Source organism: Metschnikowia bicuspidata (assembly GCF_001664035.1).
Source record: "Metschnikowia bicuspidata var. bicuspidata NRRL YB-4993 chromosome Unknown METBIscaffold_3, whole genome shotgun sequence".
Taxonomy (NCBI): Eukaryota; Fungi; Ascomycota; class Pichiomycetes; order Serinales; family Metschnikowiaceae; genus Metschnikowia; species Metschnikowia bicuspidata.
Genome location: NW_017387733.1, coordinates 999,916 through 1,018,459, shown reverse-complemented (window position 1 = coordinate 1,018,459; position 18,544 = coordinate 999,916). Strand labels below are relative to the sequence as shown.

Here is an 18,544-nt window from a genome sequence, read left to right as displayed (position 1 = left end):
GTTTTTTTTTTTTTTTTTTTTTTTTTTTTTGATACGACTGAAGCCTTAACACGTGGAATTGTTTTTAACCGTTGGCTGGAGCGAAAATGAATGTTTAAGCACCCAAGCTAAGAGCGAGATAGGTTGTGTCTCTCGCATTCAAAATAGAAGACCTGGTGGCACGCCGATGAATTATGACATTAAAATACAGAAATTTTGAGTGTTCCTTTGAACGGATTGATTTGATTAGATAAGCAGTATCATAAGTTGATTTATTTTCATCGGGTTCCAAACTAAAGGCAAAGTGTCCATTGCAGCCCAAATGCTTAGACACGCGTTCACGAATTTAAATAGAATTAGTTCAACGAGTTTATTTCTTGCGAATCCAGTGAGTGCATACCGTTCAGATAGTGCGAATATATGTTGAAGTCTACTTTGTACTAGGCGAGCGTTGAAACTATACGCAGTATGCGTATCAATGACAATGCCGTAGGGTAAGCAGTCCTTTTGTAAGCATAAGGATCCAACTTATAGTACACAGAAGGTGTGGAAGTAAGGACAGAGCTAATAGTGAGCCCCGCTGGAGAAAGGATAGGATTAGACCTGAGTTTTATGTCATTATGAGAAGCATAGTCCTGGTCCTGAAGAGGGTCTCAAAACGACTCTTCTTCAGTATTAGATCCATTCATGTTAGTCTAGGAATGATTAAAGGTAGAAAGATTAGTTTGGATAGGAAAAATCCACTAGGGGAAAAACTGGAAGAGAGGAAGAAAAACTTCTCTCCTTTTAAAGTAGCTGCACCATAGAGATGGCTTCGCACTGGATGCAGTAATCCGTATGGGATATTTCATTAGGGTTGCTGTGAACCTCAACAATTTATCAGTTAGAACCTTCTATGTATTCGTAGCAGTTTTAGATCGGGGCCAATATTTTTTTTTTTGGTAGATTTATCTGATCAAAGGGGCAAAACTATATAAATAAGATATATAAAAAACCTTTAGGAAAAAAATTATGCTTTTGCCATCAGTATTTAGGAAAAAGTTTGAGGAGGCGAATTTTCCTGACTTTTATGTGTTCAAGAGATATAGAATCATATTGCTTTGTCTGTTTTGGTCTGTATTGAACTTTCGTTAAATTCCTACGATGCCTCGCATTGCTTCTGGGAATGTCCAGAAAAAATAGTCTGCGTCGTATTTTGGGACTTTTAGCCTGGGAGGGGTATCCACACATTTGGTTTCATCTGATTATTTGCACGTCATGAGCTTTCTCAAAGAGTTGGTAGATCCCGCAACTATCGTTTCCTTCTACGCTTCAAAAAGTGAACAATGTCTTTGTTGATGGTTCGGAGTCTAAGCGGAAACACGGAAGCAGTCTTGCGGATGTGAGACATTTATGGCTGTCGAAGGGTTTTGCTAAAGCGTGGCGAGGAATCAAGGGAGCAGATTAGGTAAAAAATAGCGCCGCCTGGTTTCGATCCAGGGACATCAGGGTTATGAGCCCTGCGCGCTTCCACTGCGCCACGGCGCTTGCTATTGGGCTTTTGTTATGATACGACATGAACAAGATTATAGATTCTCGTCATCCTGTATAATACGAAGGACGAAGAGTCTAAACATTCCTGATCGGGGTTACCCCTCACCTACTGTATAGAAGGGTTACGAACTATAAAGGAGCGTGAGGCTGAGACATCCCTGAAGAAGGATAACACTTTTTAGACATCGAGAATACGACAGATAGACTAGGCCTATCCACTAAGGCTGAACTATCTATAAACCGATCTACTCGTAGTTTAAGAGACAGCTCCAGGCTGTTTCATAATAGCTTTTTCGTTAGTAAGTTAAACAAATAAAACCATTCACGAGATCAAGTAGAAATCGAATGTACTTTCAGGGCCCTTAGAGAGAAACAAGACATATTGAGTTCACCTAAAGAAGGATGTTTCAGATGCCATCTTTGCACAGAACCTAAAATTTACCAAGCCTATGAGCTTGAACTCAATGTTGGCCCCAGCCGACAACTCATTGGAGAACTTAACAAAATTAAATTGATTCGTCACCACGATTTTCAAGGTTTACACCCGAAGGCGTGGCGAGTCGCAGGAAGTTGGCTCCTTAAGGCCGCTACAACCATCCGAGTTGAAGCGACTACTACAAGAGACCTATCCGAGGAGTCGATGACGTAATATCCAAACAGATACGGGCCATGAGGACCGTTCAGGCCGTGACTAACGGAAGGGGACGGGCCGAGCTAAGACACTTGGTACGTAGCTGAGAGCTGTTTAAAGGTGTTTATATACATTATTATTTGTATAGTTTTGCCCCTTTAATCAGATGAATCCATCAAAAAAAAAAAGATCAAGTGTCGTTCTAGTATTGGACTAATGGAAAAAGGGGCCACGGGGAGACTCGGGCTGATGGAAAGGTATAGCAGAGTTTCAAACACAGCCTGCATTCGAATCGTGACTACCCAACCTCGATATCATGAAAGTAAGCATAAGAGTTGTGATTGAATATTGACGGCGGAGTGTTAAGGATGACATACCCTTTTAAATTTGAAGAGTTTAGTACAAGACTCTAGATGTCTTGGTATTGTATGCGATCTGGTTTGTGTTGTGAATGTTAAAGCCTTATGGTTCGCTAATTGATGACGCTTCATTTCGGTGGCCAAGCGTGCTGATATGGATGGAGATGAGTCCATGCTTTCCTCACTCGATGCACCCCTCCCATAAAGAAAACAAAGTTTCTTAAGCAAGATTCGGGGGTAAAAGGTGGGGAATAGCAACATCAACGACCGCACCTGGTTCAGCAAATACCAACACCACCCAAATTGTGAACAAAAGAGTCACACCAAAAAATCCCACGCCGGCAACACATAAGACAAATGAGACCAAATAAACCTATGTGGGCAATTCAGCATGTGGGAAAAGCTGATTTACAGGATCAATTCTGTTCTTTGATTCGGTCCATCATTCTCTGTCGAGGAGGGGTTTTATTCAGAGTAAGATCAGTCATGAAATTCGCTGTTTCTGTCTCATAACAAGGGGGAGAATTTTCCAGAGACAACGAGTTATGGCATCTTCTGGGAAGATGGGTTTCTCAAAGTATACCCGAGGCTCGCTCATTCAAAGAAAGGATACCGTGGTCCATAAGAATCTTTCAGATAGGCTGGGACTTTTTTCCGAGGTGAAATTCTTTCCCAGCATTTTCGTTGGATTTCAAAAAAAAAAATCGTACGTTCTGACTGTTACTTCTTGTTGGATGATTTTGTTACGATGGAAGTCTGGGTGCAATGTGCGTGGCAATGTACTTCATTATGTGAATAAATATGACTCTGAAAAGGAGCTTTGACGCCATAGACGGTTTCCTCAACCATATTACGATGAATATAAAGCATCTAAATACTTGTGGTAAGACTTGAACTTTGCAGAACCCATGATTTCAAATGAAATGTTGCATCCACACGACAATCTTTGGAAAAAGTAATAAATTTGAAGCGGATCATCACCACGATCTTCAAGTGATACACTGGAAAACTGGTGAAGTCGTAGGAGGTGAGCCTAACCCTCTAACTTGAAGCAACTACTACAGGAAACTTATTAGAGACTGATGATGAGATTTCCAATACGTAAACAAAAGCGTGCCAAGAGGACCTTCCAGACTGTTATTAACGGAAATGAAGGGACTGTTTGTGGACACTAGCCACGTATTTGGGAGCTTTTCGAAGATATTCTATATATTGTTTTGTAGTTTTGCTCCTTTCATCAGAGGATTTTCCAAATAAATAGCAACAAGAAAGTTTGTAAGGGTAGTAAGGAAGGCTTATGCAATCAGGCTTAGACAGGTGAAGATCTTATCTTAGGCCCTTTTCTGGATGAAGTGCGAAACAGAGCCCATCTGATGGGCCACTTTTTGATGTACAGATTCATGTGCTTATGCTCCGGTCATCGGGAATATATAATCCAGATCTTATTCAATGAAAGACTTTAGAGAAGTCAAATTCTGTTTCTAGAAGACTCCTAGATTCTCTCGGTCATGCGCTCTACGCTTTTGATAATATGAAATCTTACTTTGTATGGTGTACGTGACCAACTCGAGAGTAGAGCATAAAATTCCGGATAATCAACTGTTTTTCCCCCTAAAAACACAAGAAAAAAAAAATGAAAATGCATACAGAGTCAATGTGCATCACCATAAAGCCGAAGAAGGTTTGATAAAAGCGTTTAAAATTAGATCGTTGTTCCAAGGGGGGGACTTCGCGAGCATGTTAAAGAAGTTTTGAATTTCTTTGGAGGTCATTTCTTTTGTTTCATATACCTTTCAAGGCTCAAGTAAAAAATGAGCTACGTAGATCAATCAGCTTGACATCAATCAAAGTCCATTTATTGGACAAATCCTACATTTCATCTATTTTTACTCAAGCCACCTTGTCCCTCGTTTTTTTTTATGATAATTTCTTTTTTGTTAAACCAACGATGGCTTATTGTTTCCCCGCATTTTCAGAACCTCTTGTTCAATCAAGGTCAACATTATTGTAGATAAAACGAGAGAGTCATTTGACATGTGGACATCTGATGTCTTTGGTGATGTTTGAAATATACGAATAGACCCAGGCACTTTTACACCATCAATCTTTCGATTGCCATGTTCAAAAAATGTCGCGAATGGTACTGGAGCTATTGATACTGCCAGGGATAGGAGTTTCAGTACCTCAGTGCGCCTCTGGCTAGCAACAGCGCCATAGAGCTTGTTAGATTTTTGAGCATTCGAAATGGTGAGATCTTTTATAGATTCCATAGATTCTATAAGATCCTTTTCCATGCCATCAACAAGAGACACAGATGAGCTGTTCAAAAGAAACATCTTCATTGCAGCATTACCGAAAGTGGAGGAAGCACCTGAAGCGCCAATGACCCGGATCTTGGTGTCCTTAAAAATGGCATCGCAATGAGGTTTCAAGGCATTGTTGAAGAGAACTATGTTATCGCCCTCAGAAAACATGAGCACATAACAAGTCAAATTATTTTGTAAAACTTTAAAGTAGATTTTACAATATTCGCGCTTCAGGCCCTTTTCATGGATAAAAACAGTGAGGACAGGCGCATTTTTTTTTATAAAATGTAGCTTGTTCAGCTGTGTGGAGAGTAGGGGTGGCTCTCCTTTCTTCAAAGCTGCAATAGAAGGATATAGTAAGTGTTCAGATTTGAGCATTCCTGAAACGACTGGGAGTTCTCTGAGCGTCGTGTAAGACAGGATGCGGTTGCGAAAAACTGGAGTAGCGGCTGCATCTAGCGTTTCGCCAGAAAAGACAGATTCGAGGTCATGTTCATTCTCCAGTACACTCAGGCAGTTTGCTAGGTATGTGTTAAGACTGTCGTCACTTTTGTCTCTTTGAAGCATAATTGACAGCCGTGAACCCGAAGTGAAAAAAAGTGAGAATGGCAGGTGGAATGCAGGACAACTTTTCGTTCGTAAAATCGCTCAAGCATGCATCAGCTTCTTCCTCATGGGTTGCGACAATAATGCTTCGAAAGACTTACTTAACTGAATAGCTATCATTTTATGAGCCATGGTGAATACTTCACATTATCAGAAACATACGTGTTTAAAGGAATACTATACGGGAAAAACAAAATGAAGCTTCGTGAGCATCATATAGCTTGTTATGGAGAGGTCTTCCAAAGACCTGTTTTCAATTCATGGTTGAAAATGGAAGTTTTCGGTGGATGCGAGAGACGATTTCCAAGTAGTGGGGCTCATTTTCCCAACTCAAGTAGCCGTGTCTGATCATAAAATCCACAATCACCAATGCGGAGTTGGGTTTGAATTCATCATTTAAAATCCTTTGGTGTACTTCGGTGATCAGCATCAACTTGAAATCTTCCGCTTCCCCATCTATCGGTTGGGGAATATTGTCAGTCTCAGAATCAAAAATCAAATCGTAAATGTACTCAACTTCAGGCTGTACATGCCCTTTGGGCCCAAATGGCTGACACATATATGAAAGCACACCTGCTCCAACCAAGTTTTGTTTCACAAAACTTTCACTCAATCCTCCTTCTTCGTAGCACTCTTTGATGGCATTTTCGGTGATAGAATATGGATACGCCAAGCCCCCAGCAATGGTGTTATCTAGTTTTCCAGGGTATGTTTGCTTTGTAGCCGAGCGCTTGGGAACCCAGATTTTCAAAGTGTTATCACGCGTTTTATCAGCCGGAACATATCCAGTGATATGGACGCCATATGTTACTACCCCTAGAAGACATGCGAATGCACGTTCAAGATGAGCGTATGGAGTAGCTTTAGGGAAATACACAGTATACAGCTCATCACGCCAACCCTTTTCGAGAGAAGGATCTGTTCTCCTCCAGAATAACGCAATTTCTTTAAAGGCTGCATCTCGTTTTTCAATTGTGTCCAATTTGTTGCTAATTTTGACACGTCGTATCGCCATATCTACATCGAAATAATGCGCATGGTCATTTCTCGTAAAACGTTTTGCAATATCAGGGGTGATGTATCCCAAAGGTTGTTCACAACAAGTAGTCAAGGTCCAGTAGAATTCGTTGGTCTCATACGGAAATGTGTCGACAAGATCTACGAGGTGAAGTGTGGAAGACATGGTAGGAAATAAGAATTGAGCTGAGAGGATAGACCTACCACCTGTAATGTGCTGATGAAGTCGCGCGGACGATTGGACACCATCTTTTGAAGTCGCAAATTACTTTGAAATTCAACAATACTCAAAAATGTACGACCAGTTGAAAGCTCCGCGGCCTGATAAAACTATCTTCTCAGTACTTATAGCCATTGAAGATAATTAAATTTACTACATGCAATTTTGTGCTGGTACAAGTAAATACCTGCCAGCACATACGTGATGTTTGTAAGAAGCTATCTAAATGAAAAGAAGAAAATCGCACATAAGAATTTCACAGAGTCTTCATACATGTCAAGGACTTGTGCACATCCATATATAGATCGTTCTGTTATAATTTTGTAAAGTTTAAGGAAGTCTGAAGATAACCTCGTGTTCATTTTAATGAGCTACACAGCACAATTTCTGAGCAGTGGGGCCCAGATGGCGCGTTTCTAAGGTTTTAACACGACCCATAGCTCAGACGTGTACACATCTCGCTTCTGTCTTCTTCACCGCCGCCAAGAATCACGTCTGAAACACCCACCCCTAAAATTTTGAACTAATTTAGAAAACTTTCGGATATTTTATTCTTATGTCGCATGAAGAACAAGCTGCCATAATTGCCGAACCCACAAACTTGTCTCTAGTCGCAAGTGAAACGAACACACAGATTGATCTTGGGCACGGAACAGCTGGTTTAAAAGATGACCTGAACGATTCACGCAAATCGTTGAGTAATGATGTGGGTAATGTTCTTCCAGAGACTGTAAATTACCCCTCAGATGGATCTGAGAGATCAAGATCGGAGACGGAGGATGGTGAAGGGGAAAAGTATGAGCTGGGCCCTTTGCCAATGGAATCTTCCACAGTGGTCACTGAAACTAAAACCTTTTCAACTGAAACTCAAACTCTAGAAATCTCCGCAGACATCCGGAAAGAAGATGCTGTTAGTGAAATTCTCTCATCAAAAGTCGAAGCCGAGAGTATTTGCTCTGCATCACGGAAAGGATCTATATCTTCGATTCTGTCGACAGATTCCACACAAAATCTTATTAATAATTTGTCGATGAGTGGCTTACGTACTTCTGAAAAAGAACACTATACTGTCGAAAAATTTGAGCCTGATTCCGGGATATCACCAGCTTCGCCTACCGACAACGTGATCAAACCCCGGGCGTCAAATCTGCTAGAGAGGACTGAATCAAAAAAGCCAATCAAATTTACAGTACGGAAAATTTCGAGGGAAGGAGGTATGCCCATAGAAGAAAAAGGAGGAAATTTACGACCCATTACTCAGCGTTACGGGAACTTACCAGAGAACAAATCCCGTGCGATTGATAGGAAAATGGGTGACAAAGCGTATCAATTAAAGCACAATCAATCTAAGTACGATGAATACGTGACGCGCATCGACAAGATCGAAAAAGAAGTCCGCTTTTTAAGTACTCTCCTTCCGCCGTATAATGTGGAAATTGACTACCCAACTCGCCTGAAGATTACCCGGGCCATTGAAAAATTGAGAAGTAAAAAGGATGAAATCGAGAAGAGGAAATATGATCTTGGAATGTCTATTAGTCGATTGTGGCGCGAATTCGATGAAAACAATACTTGGGTACGATCAGTTAGCAAACACTAAGTAATACTCTTGGTTACAACTCTAGAGAAAAGCCAATATAATTGTCGTTACTTCATTACTCATGCTTCACATATCATGCTACAAATTACCTGCTGTGTAGAGAGGAAGTTTATAAGATCCGATTTGCCCTTAACTAAAGGCGATGCAATGTTGTGATCATTTTTTTATCATTTCTTGTGCCAAAGTATTGACGACGTTCGTCTCAGCGATGGATGAATCATTATTGCTCAAAGTTTCATTTAGATTCTCAGCGCGGGCAACCTCCACAAAAGAAGTATAAAGACCAGTAAGATCTAATAAGTCGGTGATTGAGTCTGGCCTCAAGTCATATATAAGTTGCTGAAAGGAATGCAGCTTGAGGATACGAATCGGGAGCTTGTTTTCAGCTAGAAACTTGAGAAGATGACGATGAAAAATAGGTCCCGAATATGGTGCATTTTCGAACTTGGACAGAATATATCTTCGACTGTGTTGTGTCTGTGAGTTGGAGTTGGGTGTATGAAGCTGTGAAATGTGGACTTGAGATTGTGGATGAAGCTGTTGCGTTTCTGACGAGTACTCAGTCATTGTATTCGTTCGTCTATACTTTGAACCGTTTTGCTGAAGTTCAGGAGCGATGGACTCAGAGCTTGCATGGCGTTGGGGATTTGACAGTTGCGCATGAGACAGCAGAGACTGTAGTTTTTTATGTCGCGTGACAGTTTGTTGCGGATGCTGAGAAGGCGAAGCCAATCCTATTTGTCCGGGAGTTCCCGAAGAGACAACATCATTGATTCCGCTGTTCCCTGATTGTTGCGGAAAGGGGCCGGCATAAGAAGTCTGAAGGTTGCTCAAGTAAGAGTTCCCACTGCCATCCATTGGAATGGGGCGAGACGCATTGATCAGGTCCTTTGTAAGCTTATGTGTATGGAGATGCTCTACCAATTTCTTAGGCAGGCCCCGATCGCTAGTGACACGGGTGATTACTTTTCCACAAAAGTCACACACTGCAACATTTTGGTCGTTCAAATCTTGCACAAACCACGACCATACCCACAGTCTCTTCTTTGCCCCAAACTTTTGTCCCGGACGATTGACTCGATCTTTTTTTAATGACGTTTTCTTCGGACCGTCTTCCGCACGATTTTTTTTTAAACTCTGTTGTGATCTAGTGCCACTGGCCGAACTTCCTTGGGCATTGCGCACCTCACTCTCAGAGTTAATGTATTCGTCAGCTTGTCTTGAAGCTGGATTTTCACCTTGTTGTAGAGGTGCGCTTAAAGAAGATTCACTGTATTGGTTCTGTAGTTGGTTCACTGGGTTGTTTGCAGGGCTAAGGCCAGTAATGTTTCGTTGTTGTAAATTTTGTTGATTATATGACGGGAATGCAAGAGGATTATTTCCCGATGACGAACCATTGAAATAGCTCATTGCAGGTATTTCTGACAAGAACCAGTAAAAAAAAAATAGCACAGGGAGTGAAATATTTGAAAAAATGGTTTCTGACTGACTTGTTTTGGATGCAGATTTCCCCAGATTACTAAAGTAGAGGCCGGAATTGGAGAGGGAGGGGGAAAACGGGGGTGGTGAGGTAGGACCGGAAGTCGTGGCCAGTCAAACCGAGGGCGAATAAATCGCGCCAGCCGTTCAGCATTTTGCTGGTCTTTTGAAACAAGTCGCGTGTGTCAGATTAAGTGAAATCTCCAATTTTTTAGAAGAGAGCACATGCTGATTCCATTAAACATATTCAGATCCCTGTAGGAAACGCATATTTTTTTTATATAAAATAACAGCTCCAATTTTTACTTTGATGGAGGTTTTGGGCTTTGGTAGGTAGTGAATGTAGGAATAAAATAACTTATCTTTACCAGCGAACACTGTAAAGCGTGTCGGTATTCGCCTTCAAGGCATATAGTTATACCCGCCGAAGATAGAAGTTCGCTTACTTTTTCGGGAATTTTCTTACAGATGCTGGCAACTTGATCAATTTCCCAAAACGGTGCGCACAGGCCAGCTTTAACTGCATATAGTGTGGCTGGCACCCAAATTCGAATAGAAATTCGCCTTTGCAAAATTATTCGACGCTTGCTGCAGGTATTTTATTAAAGCCTACTCGAAGGATGCTACAGAGAGTTGTAAACCATTTCCTTTTTGAGACTTGGGTACCAGCCGCTGCTGGCTTTCCACCACACACGTGGGTAAACCAGCAAAGAACCAGCAAGCAGTCAGCATGCACTCGCAATAGGACACATCTTCACTACATAATCACATTAAAATCCCCTAAAGTACATCCTTCGGTTTTCAAAATTTCCACCTCTCCTCTTAAAAAACAAGAAACAATAAACCCGAATACCCTTGGTTGATCTCACACAAATTTCCGCTCGCCAACATCTTAACCCTAGTCGCTCTTTTGCACCCACCCCAGTCATTCATTTAAATAATATTTCATCCAATTAATAATGAAATTTTCCATCCTTCTTTCACTTCTTTCACTTGCTTACCTTTCTATTGCATCAGACAATAAAAAACGTGGTGTCAAAGTTATAAAAGTCACGAAGACAGTGGATAAGACGGTGACCAATACTCACGTTGTTGACGCGGCAACTTCGACAGTGATCGATTGGAGTACACTGACATCAACATCAACAACTACTCGATACACTTCAACTTTTACATCCACAATTTAAATAAGTGTATATAGCTCCGTTGTTGCGGCTACAGGGACTGAAGCTACCCAATCTCCTGCCGACACCAGCGAAAAAGAAACCGAATTCACCACTCAGACTTTGGAGTCTGAAACCACGCAAACTCTTGCCGAGACCAGCAATTTCACAACAGATCAAGAAGCTGAGAAAACTACTCAAATAGAAACTTTGGATCCTGTTACTACCCAAATTCCTGCTGAGACCAGCAGTTTCACTACAGAGAAAGAAGCTGAAGCAACGACGTCACTACAAACTTTGGATCCTGCTACTACAACTTCTTCCGCATGGACAAGCACATCGGTTATGACCACAAGCACCATTGACAAAAGTCAAGTAACCTCTTTTCCGTCGGTTTGGGACGGATTTACTCTTGCTGAATCTCTGACCCATGTGGTTTCGGGCCTGATTTGCATAGTTGATTTTGATTACTATTCGGAGGGAACCGAAACAATTACTTCCACGCAAACTTTATACCTTACTGTATCTACATAATTTATGATCCATATCATTCTAGATTTCTTTTTGTGTTTTTGAGTCATGCCGTTCAAAATTTGTAATCACAGTGTGCTTTTTTGGGCTGACATTTACGCAGTCCTGCGAGAAATGCAACAAGAACTCCCGCCGCAGTATCTAGAAGTTTCCGCCACCTCCATTTATGCTGCGCATTTTCGAATTTTCTGGAAAGTATATGTGATATCGGGATACCTATTATTCTAGAATGTTCTTACAATTTATAAGCAAACTAATACATATATTTAGCCATAATTTGGTCGGGTGGTAAATTTGGTTTCATTTTCATCTCTTCATCAAAAACACAATGCTTACCTGTATCACGCCATCATCAGCAATCTTTCTTGACGCGTTAATGCACAATGTTCAGCAGACGCAATATTTAGAATGTGCTATTCTGCAAAAACCGAAATATATAAAGAGAGTTGAAACCGATGACTTATATCAAATTCAATTATTCAAGGATCTTGGAAATTTCCGCTCTTACAAGTTGAGGGTATCAGCAGACTCAAGGAATCCCTTTGTCGTGAACTTAGTGGTCGAGTCGTTTGTTGACGGTTTTAAAAAAGTCTTTCAATTCTTAAGCAAAGACATTGACATTGACCGAATCAGCTGGCAGCAGTATGAGAGGCACAGTGCCTTGATTTTGAATGTCCCAAAAAGACGCCAGATCTTTGTTGATTTATTCAGTGTCATGCCTTCTAACTTGACGTTCACAACAACGCCCAAGGCTGATTCAAAAAAAAGTCTTAAAAATACTGATTTTGCTGGGAGAGAAGTCCCAGTTCAAGTAAAAATGGATATACCGAACCAAATCACACAAACTGCAAACATCAATATTGAAAAGCTGAACAGAGCTCGCGAATATTATCGCGACGATACATCGAACCAATTCAGCACCCCTAAGCGCGAGATTGCAAGCACTGAACATGGGGCATTTGAAGCAGTGAAGCAAGCTCAACTTAAACAAAAACGCAAATGCGCCCATGAAACACATAATGAAAGCATCAGTCATGCCGCCAAGAAGGATGGAGAAAAAATATCTAAGCTGTCAAAGTTTGAAAAACAACAACAATTGAACAAAGAAGAGGCTCAAAAGTATTTATACGCATTGATTGGAGGCGCTTTAATCACAGGAAAACATGGACTGAACCTTGGAGACAATGAAACAAAGAAAGCTACTGGGAATCTGAATTTTGAGACAGAAGTCAGCTCTTGTAGCTGCCAATCTAATGAATCTAATGAGTATTCTTTTGTGCCCGGTAGTTCTTCTGAACTATCCGCATCTGCTGAAAACTCAATCTCGCAAGATGAAGTTGAGAATACTAATCAAGAAACTGAGTCGATAAACTCTGAGGAATGTGAAAGATTGGTAGATGACGATACCAATTATTTGAAAAGACATCCTTCTATGGAGGAAGTAGAGGACGAGGAATTCGTCTTTTTACGCAAAAAATTTAGTGAATGAGCGTTCACTGGAATCTATAAAATGTATTCTGTCTATATTTTTTCAAATCCAAATTTGTGTTAAGCAGAGATCGTAGTTGCTAAACTTTGAAGTTCTTGTTGTAGGCTGTCCGATATGTTTGTGCACTTTTGGTGGCAAAAGATCGGTTTTCAAGCTACAATGCACTTAAGGGAGATGCTAGCTCCCTTGAAAACTTCCTTTAACAATTTAAGAAACCTTAATTGATTTGTTAAAGCCGTTCGCATGGTTTATTTGCTTAGGGACCAGGAGGCAAAGACAAATGTACGTCTTGCCGCCTTGCCAAATGAACTGTGGCTACGGGCCCTCAGAAAAACATCCCCTATGGGACGATGACATTTGGTTAACTTTATTCAAGTGGTTGAGATTGGTCATGGGCAGAAGTCTTTTTGACATTCTCTTTGGGAGATTTCGTGAATTGGTGCTCGCGCCTTCACACCTGAGCCAATGTTGCGATCTATTATAGGTTTTTTCTTTATAGTTTTTCGTTAGTGGTGGGGTTTTACATCTCTCCAGTGACACCCTATAATATGATGTAATGTGTATGCACCATCACATTGCGAGGTTGATACAGTCAATTAATTACACCAGCATGTAGTCCTCTACTGAGAAAGTTACATTGCGAGACAAATTGAAAGCCCATGCAACTTTTGTTTTGATTTTTCTCCCGCTGTCATTCAGAGAGTCTCTTTTCAATTGTGAAGAAGACCGAAAGTTCGCTTAATACATCGTCAAGGGATTCATCAAGAGACTGTATGCGGGAAACACACTGGCCTATGAAATAACGCGAAGAACCTATGACTCTCATACTCTGATTCTAACTATATAAATGGTACGTTTCATGTTAATATATTAATTGGCCCGAGCAAATCAGAACGTCAATCAATAAAATCCTGAAATCAGCATGAAAGTAATATCAAGAAAATACCAAAATTCTTCTTGTATAGAATATCCCAGATCACCAAGCGAGTGAAGTGTGTACAAGCATACATGATTGCTTACCGCGGCAACTTGCTGTTCTGTCGCCACTCTAGCTTCCACCATCATTTGAAAACCTACTTTAAGAATGAGCTCAATTGCAGTCTTGGGTGGAAACGGATTTTTGGGGCGTAAAATATGTGAGATTGGGGTGCGTCAAGGTTGGTCAGTCACTTCGCTTTCGAGGTCAGGAGCTGCCCCAAAGGCATTGTCTCACATGGACAACTCATGGATTTCTAAAGTGAATTGGGAGAAAGCAAACCTTTTGGAACCTGAATCGTATAGAGAAAAGCTAGCTGGCAAAACAGCGGTTGTGCATTCAGTTGGTATACTTTTTGAAGACCTGGACTACAAGTCTAGTATCAATCTGAATTTTAGTTTTTTGAATGATGTACAAAAATTGGCGAATTCTCTAAAGGGGTCAAATCCCATGGCCAGAAAACCTTCGAATACATATGGGGCTATACAAAGGGATCTGGCTGTTATTCTCGCCGACTCGTTTTTGGATGTCAGTCAGAAGGAAGGGGCAAGTGAAAAAATTCCCGCATTTGTATATATTTCTGCGGATGCGAAGCCTCCTATCGTGCCTGACGAGTACCTTTCTACAAAGAGAGAAGCAGAGTTTGAACTTTCATGCAAAAAAGGCCTCCGTGCAATTTTTATGAGACCCAATTTCATGTATGATGCGAATGAGCCAGTCATGAACAACAGAAAGATCTTAAGCAGATTCATTGATTTGGGTTACAATGTCAAAAACATACTTTTCTCAGACAAAATTGCACCATTGAATGATCTTATACGGCCACCAGTAAGTACTGAAACCGTGGCTTTGAAGTTATACGAGAAGCTTGGGGACGCAAACTTTCAAGGGGTGGTTAGCTTGGAAGAAATATTAAAAAAGAGTAGTTAATCGATTCTTTATCATGGATAAACAGTATTGAAGTGGGTATGTAACTTATTGTTTTATACGTATGGATTTACATCATAAAAATTTCAAACATTGTAGTCAAAACCATTGTACATCGTTCTCCTTTTTAACAAATACTTCCTTACCTCATCACCAATGAAAACGGTACTTGTGATTATCAACAAATTGATCAAATCCCTCAATGTGAGAGCCTCTGTTTGAAAGATGGATTGAAAGAACGGAACATATATCGCACACAATTGCCCGAAGAGAGAGCCGAGCACCGCGAAATTAAACATCGGGTTCGTGAATCCCAACTCAAAAAGTGATTTAGAGTAGTGACGACAAGACAATGCGTTGAACATATCAAAGAAGACAAAACATGTGAACGTCATGGTAGTATCTCTTGCCGTAATCTGGTTGTCCTGCATCTCCCGAATAAAGATGTATAAAGTGCCAAGGATGATCATGGCAGCACTTTGTAAAACCCTTTTGATGACGTTTTGCGTCAAGATTTTATCATTTCTTTTTCTAGGCGGTTTGTTCATGACCTCATGATCAACAGGCTCTACACCCAACGATTGAGCAGGGGGCCCGTCCATAAGAATGTTGATCCACAAAATTTGCATGGCGTTCAAAGGGTTGGGCAATCCAAAAAATGTAGCCAATGCGATTAATGTCAAGGCAGCAATCGACGTCGACAACTGGAAAGTCACGAAATTTTGAATGTTGTAAAAAATGCCTTTCCCCTCTTCAATTGCACACAAGATGGTGGAGAAGTCGTCATCTGTGAGAACCATGTCTGCAGCTTCTTTCGCGACATCTGTTCCATTTTTACCCATGGCAATACCGATGTCTGCTAATTTCAATGCTGGTGCATCGTTGACTCCGTCACCAGTCATGGCGACAATATCGCCTCTTCTCTGTAAGGCTTTGACAATCGTGACTTTATGCTCAGGTGTGGTTCTTGCAAATACTGATACATTATGTATCGCGAGACTCAAGCTTTCCTCATCTAAACTGTCTAACTGATCTCCAGTCATGATGGAATCTTTGCTTGTGAATGGTATGCCAATCTGCTTTGCAATATTGGCCGCGGTAGAAGGCGAGTCACCGGTAATCATGATCACATGAACTCCTCCTTTCATCAACATGGATATTGCATGTCCAACATTTGGTCTTGGAGGATCCTTCATACCAATCAATCCACAAAATACCAAATTCGAGGGTACAGGAGAATGAATCTCCTTCTCATCTGTAAATAACTGTCTGTTTTTGGCGAATGCCAAGACTCTCAATCCTTCCGATGCGAGGGCAGTTGAATTTTCATGAATTCTTTTCAAAATATCTTCTGATATATTTTGAATATTGCCGGACTCATCCAAATATCTAGTACACATTTTAAGGACGGCTTCAGTAGCACCTTTAACGTGGGTCTCAGATTTGTTGATGTCCCCACCATGGACGCATATAGCCATAAATTTTCTCTCAGACGAAAATGGCAACTCATATACTCTTTGTTTTGTGCCCCTCATATCTTCCAATCCAAAATGAGGCAAGCATTCCATGATAGCAATATCGGAAGCGTTTCCCACATATTTATCATTTTCTCTCGAAAACTTCGAATTATTGCAGATGTTTCCTACCTCCAATACTTGAGTCATGTTAGGTGTCAAGGAGTGATGTAATGTGTTGTCACTCAATTTATCGACAAGTAGGAAAGGACTATTAAACGATCCAGAGCTCTTGAAGTCAAATGCCCAAGTTTTGGTGACCGTCATGTGATTCTGTGTCAAGGTACCCGTCTTATCAGAGCAAATAACATTGACGCTGCCCAAAGTTTCCACGCTGGGTAATCTGCGCACAATTGCTTTTCTTTTGGCCATTCTCAAGACACCCAAAGCCAAGGTCACAGTAACAATAATTGGTAATCCTTCCGGAATAGCTGCTACGGCCAATGAGACAGAGATCTGAAACATATCTAACCACGCGCGGCCTTGTATGATTCCCAATAAGAAGATGATTCCAATGACAATAAAACTGAAAATTGAAAGATCTTTTCCCAATTTGTCCATGGCTTGTTGAAGCGGGGTCTTGGGTTTCTCGATTTCTGACATCATCTCAAAAACAACGCCAAACTCTGTCTGAGACCCAGTAGCAACTACTATCCCTGTTCCGTGCCCATCACGGACCAATGTACCCATGAAGGCAATCGAAGTTCTTTCAGTGACTGGTGCATGGTTTGCGGCATCGGAAGGAATACTAGGAATCGCATTGACTTGTTTCTTCACCGGCCTGTTTTCACCTGTCAAGTTGGACTCGTCAATACTCAAGTGTACGGCTTCTGTCAAGCGAATATCAGCAGGAATGCGATCCCCTTGCGAGAAATGAACCAAGTCGCCAGGTACTAAGGCAGATGCCAACACGCTGGATGTGTTGCTATTCCTTGTTAGCTTTGTCACCGCTGGAACAAGTTTGTTTAACGCTTGCAAGCTTTGTTCCGAGCGATATTCTTGGACGAAGCCAACAGTGACGACAATAGTAATCGCCAAGGTGATAGAGACTGCATCATCGACGTTCCCCATCCAGAAACTGAGCACAGCGGATGCAATGAGTAAAAGAATCAATGGGTCTGAGTAAAAAGACGAAATAAACTTCATCACCAAAGACTCTTCTTCATCAGAGCTCAACTCATTTATCCCATGAAGCAGCCGCCGATTAAGTATATCCTGACTATTAGACAAACCATTCTGAGAATCAGTTTGAAGTTCTGTGATAGTATCTGACACAGAAAGCTGGGAGTATCTAGCGGACGGAGTCGACAGCCGATTTTTCAGGAGCTTTTCGCCTAGTAGGAATGGATTTTCGCTCATCTTTCAATGCAAGAAAAAGTTCTACAAAATAGCACTTTAACCTGGAACACAGAGCACCTCTATCCACACAATTGACGGCCAGTTCTATTACAAGCGGAAGCCTCGAGCGAGTGGCTGTAAGATACTGCTTGACAGTTTGAGATGGTAAAGAAGCTTACCTCTTAGCAACTGTTGGTGGCCAATTTTTTTGAACAGAAGATGGCGATCGCGCTCGGCACCCTGGCTGCGGTCTACGCGCGTCTTTGCCTGCAAACATGTCACGTGGTATCCGCCATGTAGGCATCCCTCACGTGGCAAGAGGAAAAAAACTTCCGTACAGGGAAAGTTTTTTCCCTTTCCTTTCTTCCTTAAGGGTTTTTAGAGAATAGTAGTATCCTAAGGATCCGAAGTACCGTACATACTTGAATTGAGAAATCTGATACTGAAAAAACAAGAACGTGCCACGACGCACCTAGTCAATTTGATGGCGATTAAAAGAGATTATCGGATTGTTCTTCATTTTCATTGAATCCTTTTCTAAAAAGCGGCGTAAAGATATAGAAATAGCCCTTACTTTTCAAAACATAATGACACTATCAGTTGTAGGAGGATCTCAGATCCCAATGCCGAAAGGTATAGTCGTGCTGAGTCGCGCACCTATCTAAAGCCTTGGTGATGCAGTTTGTTAAGATTCAGCACATGCACACTTGAAGTCATACTTTGCGAACAAGTACATGAAGTAAACGAAACTCTTGATCCGAGGCATAACAAATTCTCTTTTTCCAAATCACTGAGATGCAAAATTCATGCCACAAATTTTTCTACCCCAAATAGCATTGTCCATATGCCGACCAGTACTATATATCGCTATCATGA

General features: G+C 41.1%; 7 protein-coding genes and 1 non-coding gene across 8 annotated transcripts; 3 read left to right on the top strand and 5 right to left on the bottom strand.

Moving 5' to 3' along the window:
* Positions 1–1,434: 1,434 nt before the first annotated feature.
* METBIDRAFT_t127 lies at positions 1,435–1,506 on the bottom strand. The gene has a single exon. It is a non-coding gene; the product is annotated as a tRNA-Met (tRNA).
* A 2,801-nt stretch (positions 1,507–4,307) lies between these two features.
* Positions 4,308–5,546, bottom strand: METBIDRAFT_82845 (uncharacterized protein; the record flags this gene model as incomplete). Its single annotated transcript, XM_018859223.1, has 2 exons — positions 4,308–5,329; positions 5,516–5,546. The coding sequence occupies 2 exons, from the start codon at positions 5,544–5,546 to the stop codon at positions 4,440–4,442; spliced, it is 921 nt and encodes a 306-aa protein (XP_018711696.1). The 3' UTR covers positions 4,308–4,439.
* On the bottom strand, positions 5,538–7,007 carry METBIDRAFT_31769 (uncharacterized protein). Its single transcript, XM_018855911.1, has one exon. It carries the CDS (start codon positions 6,595–6,597, stop codon positions 5,668–5,670), a length of 930 nt encoding a protein of 309 aa, XP_018711695.1. The 5' UTR covers positions 6,598–7,007; the 3' UTR covers positions 5,538–5,667.
* A 674-nt stretch (positions 7,008–7,681) lies between these two features.
* METBIDRAFT_42642 (uncharacterized protein) lies at positions 7,682–8,251 on the top strand (the record flags this gene model as incomplete). The annotated part of the gene is made up of 1 exon (XM_018857565.1): positions 7,682–8,251. The coding sequence occupies one exon, from the start codon at positions 7,682–7,684 to the stop codon at positions 8,249–8,251; it is 570 nt and encodes a 189-aa protein (XP_018711694.1).
* Positions 8,252–8,407: 156 nt separating this feature from the next.
* Positions 8,408–10,097, bottom strand: METBIDRAFT_69441 (uncharacterized protein; the record flags this gene model as incomplete). The annotated part of the gene is made up of 2 exons (XM_018858379.1): positions 8,951–10,097; positions 8,408–8,809 (listed from the first exon to the last, which is right to left on the bottom strand). Exons 1-2 carry the CDS (start codon positions 9,659–9,661, stop codon positions 8,408–8,410), a joined length of 1,113 nt encoding a protein of 370 aa, XP_018711693.1. The 5' UTR covers positions 9,662–10,097.
* Positions 10,098–11,752: 1,655 nt separating this feature from the next.
* Positions 11,753–12,913, top strand: METBIDRAFT_11744 (uncharacterized protein; the record flags this gene model as incomplete). The annotated part of the gene is made up of 1 exon (XM_018854076.1): positions 11,753–12,913. One exon carries the CDS (start codon positions 11,753–11,755, stop codon positions 12,911–12,913), a length of 1,161 nt encoding a protein of 386 aa, XP_018711692.1.
* A 1,084-nt stretch (positions 12,914–13,997) lies between these two features.
* METBIDRAFT_78224 (ubiquinone biosynthesis protein) lies at positions 13,998–14,819 on the top strand (the record flags this gene model as incomplete). The annotated part of the gene is made up of 1 exon (XM_018858847.1): positions 13,998–14,819. One exon carries the CDS (start codon positions 13,998–14,000, stop codon positions 14,817–14,819), a length of 822 nt encoding a protein of 273 aa, XP_018711691.1.
* On the bottom strand, positions 14,698–17,877 carry PMR1 (Ca(2+)/Mn(2+)-transporting P-type ATPase). Its single transcript, XM_018855910.1, has one exon. It carries the CDS (start codon positions 17,687–17,689, stop codon positions 14,903–14,905), a length of 2,787 nt encoding a protein of 928 aa, XP_018711690.1. The 5' UTR covers positions 17,690–17,877; the 3' UTR covers positions 14,698–14,902.
* Between the last annotated feature and the right edge of the window lie 667 nt (positions 17,878–18,544).

Excerpts from the sequence above, each read along its gene's own strand:
- PMR1 (XM_018855910.1), bottom strand. The coding sequence starts at position 17,689 with ATGAGCGAAAATCCATTCCTACTAGGCGAAAAGCTCCTGAAAAATCGG.
- METBIDRAFT_31769 (XM_018855911.1), bottom strand. The coding sequence starts at position 6,597 with ATGTCTTCCACACTTCACCTCGTAGATCTTGTCGACACATTTCCGTAT.